The sequence below is a fragment of the Budorcas taxicolor genome, chromosome 11 (genome assembly GCF_023091745.1).
Source record: "Budorcas taxicolor isolate Tak-1 chromosome 11, Takin1.1, whole genome shotgun sequence".
Lineage (NCBI taxonomy): Eukaryota > Metazoa > Chordata > Mammalia > Artiodactyla > Bovidae > Budorcas > Budorcas taxicolor.
In genome coordinates this window covers 147,752,882-147,765,383 of record NC_068920.1, presented here as the reverse complement: position 1 = coordinate 147,765,383, position 12,502 = coordinate 147,752,882, and the positions used below count along the sequence as shown (strand labels likewise).

Sequence of the window (12,502 nt, the reverse complement as noted above, 5' to 3'; positions counted from 1 at the left end):
TGCCTGCAGTGCAGAAGAACCAGGTTCGATCCCTGGGTCAGGAAGATCCCCTGGAGAAGGAAATGTCAACCCACTCCAGTGTTCTTGCCTTGAGAATCCCATGGACAGAGGAGCCTGGTGGGCTGCAGTCCATAGGGTTGCAAAGAGTCCGGCACAACTGAGCAACTAACACTTCACAGGGAGCTAAGACCTCACATGCCTTGCAGATCAAAACAAAAAACAAAAAAACATAAAGCAGAGCAATATTGTAACAAATTCAGGAAAGACTTTTAAAATGGTCCACATTTTTTAAAAAATCTTTAAAAAAAAGAGAGATGCAAAAAAAAAAAAAAAAAAAAATGCCCACAAACATGCACTCAACAGAACAGAGAACCTCTTCTTCTGAGCTTCTATCATCCATAGGCTCAACACCGAGGTTATAAAAAGTGGAAGGTCCCCACCACCCACCTAAGCAGTTCATAGTCTGGCAGGAGATAAGGTGAATTAGAGCAACTTTGCGAACCCTAACAACACCTCTGATGTGACATCAGTGGGAAGAGAAAAACCCAGCAAAGCACCTGCCCAGGAATGGCCTCAGACCCTCTTCTTGGGAGCCGAGCCCTGGATGCAGGGAAAAGCACACCGGGGGCCCAGGTGAGTCAGCTGGTTTAATGCAGTTTAGACTCAGAAAGGTAAAGGGGACATGACTCAGGTCCCAGAGCTAATGAAATTTAGCAGAACCTGAATCAGACCCATAAACATCTGCCCCCAATCCAGTGCTTTTCCAATGAGTCATTAGGGCCACCTGGGGAGAAGGCGGAGTTTAAACTTGATCTCTTCTCCTGCCCAAGGCCTGCTGCTCAATTTTATCATCACTTCAAGGGGATTCCGAAGAACACACGTTTTAGTATCTCCCAATATTTAAAAATATATTTCAGCATAAGTTCTACTTCACATCGAATATCTGTGCTCTGTTTCCAACTGTTTCATTCTGCTGAGCACACAGTAAATGGTGGATGAAGATTTTTTTTTTTACTGCTCTCCAAGGTGGTATGCACCCTCAGCCCTGAATGCACCCTCTTCTGTAAGGACAATCACAGTGTGATCACCAGTTTGACAGTAAGTGTCCTGTAGAGACTGAACCCGTCCTTTTATCCATCAGTGGGTCCCAGCATAAAGTTACAAAAGCTCGCTGCATGGCTGACACTGTGCAACACCTCCAACTCAAGGGTGCCTTTCAGAGGGTAAGGACCACATCTCCACTGTCTCTGGTTTGTTCAAAGGGGTGGGTAGCTGAGCCCATGTGACTGTGGGTTGAAGATCACTTTCCTACAGGTTTTACGACGTAATCCCGTACAAAACTTGGCGAACCCGCGAGGCAGGTGTGGTTTTACTGGATGTGTCTATATCTTTTATATGTTTCCTGTAGGTCATTTGCTCTGTTGAAAACTACCTGCCAAGTTATCAAGAAAAGACTTCAGTTTAATCTCCAAAGGCTAACAGGCTCTTTCCGTATTAACCATCTCACAGGTCTGCTGTTTAACAGCAATATTGCATAGGAACCTGGAATGTCAGGTCCATGAATCAAGGCAAATTGGAAGTGGTCAAACAGGAGTTGGCAAGAGTGAACGTGGACATTCTAGGAATCAGAGAACTAAAATGGACTGGAATGGGTAAATTTAACTCAGATGACCATTATATCTACTACTGCGGGCAGGAATCCCTCAGAAGAAATGGAGTAGCCATCATGGTCAACAAAAGAGCATGAAATGCAGTACTTGGATGCAATCTCAAAAACGACAGAATGATCTCTGTTCATCTCCAAGGCAAACCATTCAATATCACAGTAATCCAAGTCTATGCCCCAACCAGTAACGCTGAAGAAGCTGAAGTTGAGCGGTTCTATAAAGGCCTACAAGATCTTTTAGAACTGACACCCAAAAAAGATGTCCTTTTCATTATAGGGCACTGGAATGCAAAAGTAGGAAGTCAAGAAACACCTGGAGTAACAGGCAAATTTGGCCTTGGAATGCAGAATGAATCAGGGCAAAGACTAACAGAGTTTTGCCAAGAAAATGCACTGGTCATAGCAAACACCCTCTTCCAACAACACAAGAGAAGACTCTACACATGGACATCACCAGATGGTCAACACCGAAATCAGATTGATTATATTCTTTGCAGCCAAAGATGGAGAAGCTCTATACAGTCAGCAAAAACAAGACCGGGAGCTGACTGTGGCTCAGATCATGAACTCCTTATTGCCAAATTCAGACTTAAATTGAAGAAACTAGGGAAAACCGCTAGACCATTCAGGGATGACCTAAATCAAATCCCTTATGATTATACAGTGGAAGTGAGAAATAGATTTAAGAGACTAGATCTGATAGATAGATGCCTGATGAATTATGGACAGAGGTTCGTGACATTGTACAGGAGACAGGGATCAAGACCATTCCCATGGAAAAGAAATGCAAAAAAGCAAAATGGCTGTCTGAGAAGGCCTTGAAAAGAGAGAAGCGAAAAGCAAAGGAGAAAAGGAAAGATATAAGCATCTGAATGCAGAGTTCCAAAGAATAGCAAAAAGAGATAAGAAAGCCTTCAGTGATCAATGCAAAGAAATAGAGGAAAACAACAATGAAAAAGACTAGAGATCTCTTCAAGAAAATCAGAGATACCAAGGGAACATTTCATGCAAAGATGGGCTCGATAAAGGACAGAAATGGTAGGGACCTAACAGAAGCAGAAGATATTAAGAAGAGGTGGCAAGAATACACAGAAGAACTACATAAAAAAGATCTTCACGATCAAGATAATCACAATGGTGTGATCACTCACCTAGAGCCAGACATCCTGGAATGTGAAGTGAAGTGGGCCTTAGAAAGCATCTCTATGAACAAAGCTAGTGGAAGTGATGGAATTCCAGTTAACCTATTTCAAATCTTGAAAGATGATGCTGTGAAAGTGCTGCACTCAATATGCCAGCAAATCTGGAAAACTCCTCCTTTCCAACCCTGGAAAACTTCCAGTGGCCACAGGACTGGAAAAGGTCAGTTTTCATTCCAATCCCAAAGAAAGGCAATGCAAAAGAATGCTCAAACTACTGCACAATTGCACTCACCTCACATGCTAGTAAAGTAATGCTCAAAGTTCTCCAAACCAGGCTTCAGCAATACGTGAACCATGAAATTCCAGATGTTCAAGCTGGTTTTAGAAAAGGCAGAGGAACCAGAGATCAAATGGCCAACATCCACTGGATCATGGAAAAAGCAAGAGAGTTCCAGAAAAACATCTATTTCTGCTTTATTGATTATGCCAAAGCCTTTGACTGTGTGGATCACAATAAACTGTGGAAAATTCTGAAAGAGATGGGCATACCAGACCACCTGACCTGCCTCTTGAGAAATCTGTATGGAGGTCAGGAAGCAACAGTTAGAACTGGACATGGAACAACAGACTGGTTCCAAATAGGAAAAGGAGTACATCAAGGCTGTATACTGTCACCCTGCTTATTTAACTTATATGCAGAATAGATCATGAGAAACCCTGGGCTGAAGGAAGCACAAGCTGGAATCAAGATTGCCAGGAGAAATATCAATAACCTCAGATATGCAGATGACATCACCCTTATGGCAGAAAGTGAAGAGGAAATAAAAAGCTTCTTGATGAAGGTGAAAGAGGAGAGTGAAAAAGTTGGCTTAAAGCTCAACATTCAGAAAACGAATATCATGGCATCTGGTCCCATCACTTCATGGGAAATAGATGGGGAAACAGTGTCAGACTTTATTTTTGGGGGCTCCAAAATCACTGCAGATGGTGACTGCAGCCATGAAATTAAAAGACGCTTACTCCTTGGAAGAAAAAGGCAATGGCACCCCACTCCAGTACTCTTGCCTGGAAGATCCCATGGACGGAGGAGCCTGGTAGGCTGCAGTCCATGGGGTCGCGAAGAGCCTGAGCGACTTCACTTTCACTTTTCACTTTCATGCATTGGAGAAGGAAATGGCAACCCACTCCAGTGTTCTTACCTGGAGAATCCCAGGGACGGGGGAGCCTGGTGGGCTGCTGTCTCTGGGGTCGCACAGAGTCAGACATGACTGAAGTGACTTAGTAGTAGTAGTAGATAGCATATTGAAAAGCAGAGACATTACTTTGCCAGCAAAGGTCCGTCTAGGCAAGGCTATAGTTTTTCCAGTGGTCATGTATGGATGTGAGAGTTAGACTGTGAAGAAAGCTGAGCGCCAAAGAATTGATGCTTTTGAACTGTGGTGTTGGAGAAGACTCTTGAGAGTCCCTTGGACTGCAAGGAGAGCCAACCAGTCCATTCTAAAGGAGATCAACCCTGGGATTTCTTTGGAAGAAATGATGCTAAAGCTGAAACTCCAGTCCTTTGGCCACCTCATGCGAAGGGTTGACTCATTGGAAAAGACTCTGATGCTGGGAGGGATTGGGAGCAGGAGGAGAAGGGGACGACAGAGGATGAGATGGCTGGATGGCATCACGGACTCGATGGACGTGAGTCTGAGTGAACTCCGGGAGTTGGTGATGGACAGGGAGGCCTGGCGTGCTGTGATTCATGGGGTCGCAAAGAGTCGGACACAACTGAGAGACTGAACTGACTGACTGACTGAAGGGCAGGTCCCTAGTGCTGTATTCCAAAATCCGAGGCTGTTCTTTGGAACTCAGAACAAGTCTTCCCACAGGAAAGTTAAAAAACACAAAACTAACATGAAGAGCACTTAGGTTCACACGCCCGTCCACAAAAGCTCTGAGTCCATCATCGGAACACCACAGGCCCCAGCCACGCTGTGCCGCCTTCTCCAGGGAAAAGGCCTCCCACTTCCCAGCCAGTGGGCCGGAAACACGGCTCTACCCTCCTGCCTCTTCTAAACAGCTTTTTTAGAAACCATCTGCTTCATCACAATAATTCACAGCAAATCAGTAATAAAGTTCATTATTCCATCATCTGTACTATCACAGGTTTAAAATTACCACTTGGCAAGCTTTATTTCGTATTTTGGAAACTAGGAGGAAGAGCATGTGTCCGCTTGCCTCTGTCTTTTCATGTCCCTGGAGCAGGAGTGAGTTTAGTACTTGGGGCTGGCCAAATACAGTCCACCTGCTTTTTGTTTTTTTTTTTCTCTCATCCTTTTTATTGGCGAGAAGACACATTAAGATCTGTGATGATAATGTAAACATCCTTTCACAATCAAAATTTAGTCCTTTCCTTCGTACTTTAGATAGTTGGGCAGTTATTTCACAGTCATGTGAAAATGAGACTATTTCAATTACAGAAGCTAAATTCCCACTACAAGAGTGATAAACGTTCAACATCTTTTGACTGTAAGTAAAACTACTTTTTGTGCCTATAGGACTCCCCAGACTCCCCTATAGGACTCCTACAAATATTTATTTTAAAATGTTTTTTTTTTTTTTTTTGGATAAATGAGGTCTGATGGATTCATGGTCAAGTTCATTGTTCACATACTGTCTCATGTACAACAAGAGGACCGAAAAAAGCTATGAAAAGACTGTGTATCCTATACAGTCTAAAATATTTGCTCTCTGGCCCTTCACACAGTCTGCCAATCCCTGCTCTCAGAAATGACGGGCAAACTTGTGAAAGTTAATTTACCCCCAAACTAATTAAGGAGACTCAATATCCCAATATATAGGACCTTCTACTCCTAAATACTCTTTCTTCTTTTTGCCTCTATCACTTAAGGTTTTTACATTTTTCCTTAAAAATTTCAAAGCTTATATGAAAATGTAGACTAGAAAAAGCACCGAATTCTAGAATAAATTTTAAAGGTAAATTATCTCATTATGGATCAGAATAAAATAGCATATATGTTAGTGTTAAAGGAAGCTACAAAAATAAAGCTTATACTATATTAAAATATTTTAATTTACAAATGGACTTGTTACAGAGATTGCAAAAACTATGAATAGCTTACAAAATGTACAAAAAAAAAAAGAGATCCAAGAATTTTTAAACTGTTAAATACTCAGAGAGTCCAAATCCTTCACTTAAAAAAATTCAAACCCTCGATGTTCAAAGAAACAGGTTATACATACCATGTAAAACTAGACTAAAAGAAATAAACAGATGTGTATTATATTTACATAAACAATAACTTTAAACAACAGAGGAATGCTATAAGCCCCACCGAGCATATTTGAATTAATTTCTTAAGTTTGAACCCATTCAACATTTAAAATTAATGTGAAAGTCTGAGTGAAAAAGGGGATTAAAAGAAAAAAAAAAGAAGGAAAAAGGCAAAATCAAACAGAAAAACCTATCAGTATAAACTAAAATGGAAGGGGTTAGAAGAGATGGAAAGAGACACTTTCTAAGTTAATCACTTCCTCTTTATTGCCAATACTTGTAACTACTGTGGCAAATCCGTCTACCCTCACCTGCTCCATTGATGACGTCAAGCTCTAAGCACCGGCAGCACATACGTGCACAGAACATACCATAAAAGAGCGACGAAACCAACGTCCTCTGCCTGCGGGCCCACAGCCGCACCACCCAGCAGAGCTTTCTACCCCCAGAGAAATGCGCTGTGTGTGCTGCTGAATACAGAGGCCACCAGCCACCTGTGGGGGTCGAGCACGTGCCATATGGCCAGTGTGGCTGAACAACTGGGCTTTAGACGTTGATTCACTTAAATCTACAGGCCGCACGTGGCTACCAAGCCAGACGGGGGCTGAAGCTCTACAAGGTAGCTTCACCGACTGCCACTGCCTTTCAGAAAAATAAACCGCTTCCTTTGACTGAATATGAATTTACTAACCTTCCTACTTGGGGGCTTCTCAGGTGGCGCCAGGGTTAAAGAACCTACCTGCCAATGTAGGAGAGTAAGAAATAAATCGCAGGTTTGATTCCTGGGGTGGGAAGATCCCCTGGAGGAGGGCATGATAACCCACCCCAGTATTCTTGTCTGGAGAATTCCCGAGGACAGAGGAGCCTGGTGGGTTATGGTCCAGAGTGTCACCAAGAGTCGGACACGACTAAGCGACTTAGTGCACATGTGCATGCACGCACACACACACACACACTTCCTACTTAGAAGCATGTTATGACTTCCATTCACGCAGGTGTATACAAGTCCCCTGTTCTCAGTAATCCCATCAGATGTTCCTTCTTTTTCCAGATTTACAACATGAAGCTCCTTTTCTCAGGTGTGAGATTTCATAAGCAGAGTTGCAATGGTGTAAAAATTGCTTCACATGATACATAATCAAAATATTTTACCCCTCCTCTTAAAAAAATTAAGAGTCAAAACACCAAAACCTGGAGTGCTGGCACACAGCAGGGGGAGGGATCCAGGAAGGCAGGGGGCACCACTGGAAACTGAGGGAAGACATGGCACCAAAGCAGATGGGGTGACCCATGAATCACCAAAGATGCAGAACAGAATGAGATTTGGCGGGGGGCGGGGGGGGGGGGGGACTATGAAATTAGCTACAGGTCCATCATTCCTTGTATGAAAACTCCTGAAGCCACACATATATCAGGATTCAGAGACACGGTGCACCACAGGTAACACAGAACACTCCCAAGGATCTGCCACCAAGCTCTGTGGGTACCTCGGCCCCTGGGTGTTCAACCATATCTATTTCCAGTGTCCAGTGTCCTCTCTGGCCCAGACCTCCACACCAGCTCCCAGCATCGATTAACTGTCTCACAGACACTCTATAAAGTCCACAGGCACCTATTCGGCAAATGCTCAGAGCGTTTACTATGTACCAAGCACTGCTTTAGGTGAATATCTTGCCTGGAGAATTCCATGGACGGAGGAACCTGGCAGGATCCAGTCCATGGGGTTGCAAAGAGTCAGACACAACTGAGTGACTAACACCCACACACACACACTGTTTGAAATGCTTATCCCCTAGACATGCTCCCCACCCCCAGGCTTCCCTATCCTCAGAAACTCTGCTTCCATTTACCTTAATATTCACACCAGGAACCTGGGGTCACCCTGACACCTTTTTTCCCCATCAATCACCAAGTCCTTCCACACGTGCCTTCTAAATCTCTCTCTAATCTATTTGCTTACTCCATCTCGGCACTGCTGTTACCCAAGACTAAGCCAGTGGTCCTTACCTGGAAGTGGTCTGGCCCCGCAAGAGACGTGTGAAACTGTCTGGAAACAGCCATGGTTGTCACAACCTGGAGAGGAGAGGCTGCCAGCGCCAAGTGGGCAGGAGCGACGGATGGTGCTCAGCATCTTACAGGGCATACAACAGTCCCACCCACCAAAGAATGATCCAGTCTCAGCCATCAGTAGCCCTGAGGCTGAGAAACCCTGCTCTGAGTACACGAAAGAGTGATGCATACCGAGGGTTTTGCTTTTATATCAATGATGGTCTTGAAAAAATGATCATAATTCAGAATAATTTTTAACGTGGTAAAATTCTATTGGGCCCGATTCAATTATGTTGGAACCCGTTTTATACGTGAATAAAGTGAGCACTTACTTGTGCATGTTCTCCACGCCTATTATGATCATGATACAGTAGGAAATTCCACTCTGTACAAGAAAATGTAAGGCATACCTGTAAAAAGTAAGAGCACTGTTAGAAGGGTTAGAAGGGCCTACACACAAACATCGAGTTGAAATGATTCAGGATAAAAAGGGCTTAGGCATAACTCAGAATATTCCCCCCCCCCAAAAAAAAAACAAGGAAGCAAACCCTCCAAAGCCTAACACTGTGTGGATACCCTAGAGGAGTCTCATCTTACAAGCCCCACAAGGGCTGGAAAAATAAGGACTCCAGAAAGCCACACTTGGGGGCTGAGCATCCCACATTTCCCAGCTACACCAAAGCTCCATGGGGTCCTGAGACTGAAGCATTACCGCTTTTCCATTACTAAGGCACAAGTATGAAAAGGAGTGAGAAACATGGGTTTCAGAATCGTCCTGACAGACATCACTTAATTGTTCACCTGACTGCGCCAATACAGCTGCGGTAGTCTTTGCAAGTGTTACTTACAAAAGAGCCCAAAATACTAAATATTAGAATTCATTTAAAAGCGGGTACACCCAAATTGATTCATTCTGAAAACACGATGGCTCGAGTCAAATAAGTGTCCTTATACAAATCTAGTCAATCCTTAATTTGCAGTAATCCATCTACGAAACATTCTCACGGAAATAATATAGTGTTTTCTAATGTTCTAATGTAGAAATACACCATTAAATGAGAGAACTAATTTATCCATCCATTTCATAAAAGTCAGGCAAAACATGATTTAGATCTCCAGTTTTAAAATCCATCCATGGGACTCCCTAGGTGGTCCAGTGGTTAAGACTCTGCCTTCTAATGCAGGGGATGTGGGTTCAGTCCCTGACTGGGGAACTAATATCCCACATGCTATGTAGCTATTGAGCCTGCACACCATGACTAAGATCCAAGCAGCCAAATAAATACTTGAGAAAAAAATTAAATCCCTCCAAACTATCCCTAAGATTGCACACATGCATGCATGAGCGCACACACATGCAAAATTTCTATTTTCTTTCCCCTTTGAGAGCATGAATAATGTATGAAAAAAATGTTGAAATCATTGCATATAATTTAAAGCATTAATAAAGATCTTAAACTATGATTGAAATTACTTTCTAACCTAAGCATCATAGAATAACAGGCACCTCCACTGTGAAAAGCTACTTAATTATTTTTAACTTTCCACAGAAATTTTACAAATAAGAAGTAGGCTCCAAGACAGGTATAGAAGAGACTTATCTTTCCCACTGTGGAGAGTTCATCTGCCTGTCTCTTCCTCTGCCTAACAAATACACACACACACACACACACACACACACACACACACACACACGGAAAACACACATACACACAAACACACACACAGGGAAACAATGTTGGCCTGGAATGCTACTATATTACCAGAAAGCCGCCAATCAGAAAAACATATGTGCCCATAAGCTGAAACAGAAAAGAACTGGCTACTGTGCTAAGCTCCCTTCTGCAGTATTCTGTCTTTCAGACCTGACCACCACCACTGGTTCCATTTTACAGGTGAGAAAAGTGATGCTACCAAGGCTGAGTAACGGTCCAGTCACAGCGCTGCCAGGCTGAGGCACCCACAGTGGAATCCAGGTCTGTCTGGATTCAGTCTAAGCTCCAGTCCATTACCCTGCACTGCTCTCACATAGCTAAAGCAAGTAAATTAAAAGTATAAACTAATTCTCAGTTAAAAGAAATTTATAGATGATGGGTCAAAAAAAAAAAGCTGAGGCCAAATACAAGTAGGTAAAAGAGTCAACTATATTTAGGCAACCACTAACACAGTCTTCCAAAAGACAACTTGTCAAAATCAATAGGAGACAGGATTGCCTTCGAGGCTAACAGAGTGCTAAAACGCAATCCAGAAGGACACTCTATTTTCCCACTTATATCAAGTAGCAAAAAATTATCTTTTACCTGGTGCAGAGGCATAAACAATCTCTTTTCCCAAAGAAAGGAATATAAAAAGTTTCTCCTTCAAGGAAAGAATAGAGTACGCTTTTTTAAAATCCTAGTTATCACATAGAAATCGACATACTTATGACCACCTGACCTTAAGGTGAGCTCCTTGGGACACTGGGATAGAGTATCTGAGAAGACCTCACAGCAAGAAAGCACCCTCCCCCATCCGTAAACACCTCTCCCTCCAGCAGGACTCCCAGTCACAAGGGCCCAGGAAACACGGATCACATCTCCGTCTTCTCTGTGTCCACAGACCACAAAATGAAGGGTGTCTGGAGCTGGTCACTTTGGACAAGCCTTCCCCACCCCTTACAACATGCAGTGGAAATGCAGACACAGAGAAAAGACTTTTGGACATAGTTAGGGAGAGAGAAGGTGGGATATTAGAGAGAGCAGCATGTAAACATATACATTACCATGTATAAAAGGGACAGCCAGTGGAAATTTGCTATATGATTCAAGGAGCTCAAGTCAGGCGTTCTGTGACAACCTAGAGGGGAGGGATGGGGAGGAAGGAGGGAGGGAGGTTTAAGAGGGAGAGGACATATGTATACCTGTGGCTGATTCATGTTGATGTATGGCAGAAAACAACACAATATTGTAATTATCCTCCAATTAAAAATAAAATAAAAAATTTTTTAATGAAGAAAAAAATATGCTGACAAAATACACGTTGAACACTGACGTATATATGGGTAAAATGTGTAAACTGGAATATGCTTGAAAATATTGCAGAAAAATAGTTGAGGAAAGAATGAAATAGGAATAGTAGAATTTTAACAATTGTTGAGCTGGATAATGTGCCTTTGAGGGTTCATTCTACTATTTTCTGTTATTTTGCATTTGAAAAGCTCTGTGATACAAAGTTAAATACACACCCATGGCATGATTTAAGATAAGTTTAAATAGAAATCCCCTGAGAAACTGAAGAAAACTTTGATGTTGTCCAGGAAAGGGAGAAACCATGCCTAGATCTGATTTAAGAAAGCGCATAGAAACCCTGGGACTCCACATACACCTACCACTGGCAGGGCCTATCAGAGGACTGGTCACGGGGCAACAAGGCAGAGAAGGAATAAATAACCCCTAATTGAATTTTCATGAGTTTCTAGGACACATGTACGGTTGCCAGAGGAAAAAACTAGATTAAGAAATACCAGGATATTTCAGCCCTACCAAGAATCAAAAACAACCTCCCAGAACAAACACAGAGTCATTGTCAAAATCCACCAGTCTACACCCCACAACAAGAACTACCTTAAACCATCCATCAAGCGACTGCATTGGCATTCTCTCAGGGAATCTGCATCTCAAACAACAATCTGCCAAAGAGCAAACACAGCGAATGAGCCAGCAGCATAAGCTCTCAGTTAAGAAGGAAATGGTGAAGGACAGGGAAGCCTGGCATGCTACAGTCTGCGGGGTCACAAAGAGTTGGATACAACTGAGCGACTGAACAACAACAAGAAGGAAAACTCAGGAGGAATCACCAAGAATCCTTCTACTGAGCGTCTCTGCTGTTTAGCCAAGACACTGTGCTTTCCTGCTACAACCACCGTCATCTGGGACAAACAGGAACTACAGGGTGTCTGTATTTATTACAAGAATAGTCCTGATAATGAAGAAAGGAACCAAGTGGAAGAAACACAGACACATGGAGCATCTGAAGGGCCATAAATAAAAGCTTTCCATTCATAAATAATTCTTCCCCCCCAAAACCAACCCAACCAAAAACCTCATTCAGCTAATGGCAGAATATAAAAAATGATAACAGAGTTCTATTGATGGGCTTTACCAGCCTCTTACCAGCCACTTGTACAGAAAGGAACAAGTTATTTTAAATGGTTCATTTGTCCTGGCATAAAAGATCTATAAAATAGGTAGAAGAGCTACTCATGACAGAATAAAATGTCTTGATGTCTTTTTTCTTCATGGGTCCTTTTTCATAAGTTATAAACAGCAAACTGTCCTCTGAGCCCAAACTGAAGAGACAGAGCCCACTTTCCACTCTTTATCTTTT

The 12,502-nt window shown here is 42.7% G+C and overlaps 1 protein-coding gene across 1 annotated transcript in view; it reads right to left on the bottom strand.

Moving 5' to 3' along the window:
• MBOAT2 (membrane bound O-acyltransferase domain containing 2) overlaps window positions 1-12,502 on the bottom strand; it is a 102,036-nt gene that overhangs the window by 42,814 nt on the left and 46,720 nt on the right. Inside the window, exon 3 of the mRNA XM_052649189.1 lies at window positions 8,470-8,547. Within this exon, the coding sequence (XP_052505149.1) occupies window positions 8,470-8,547 (78 nt within the window). The remainder of the gene's footprint in view (window positions 1-8,469; window positions 8,548-12,502) is intronic.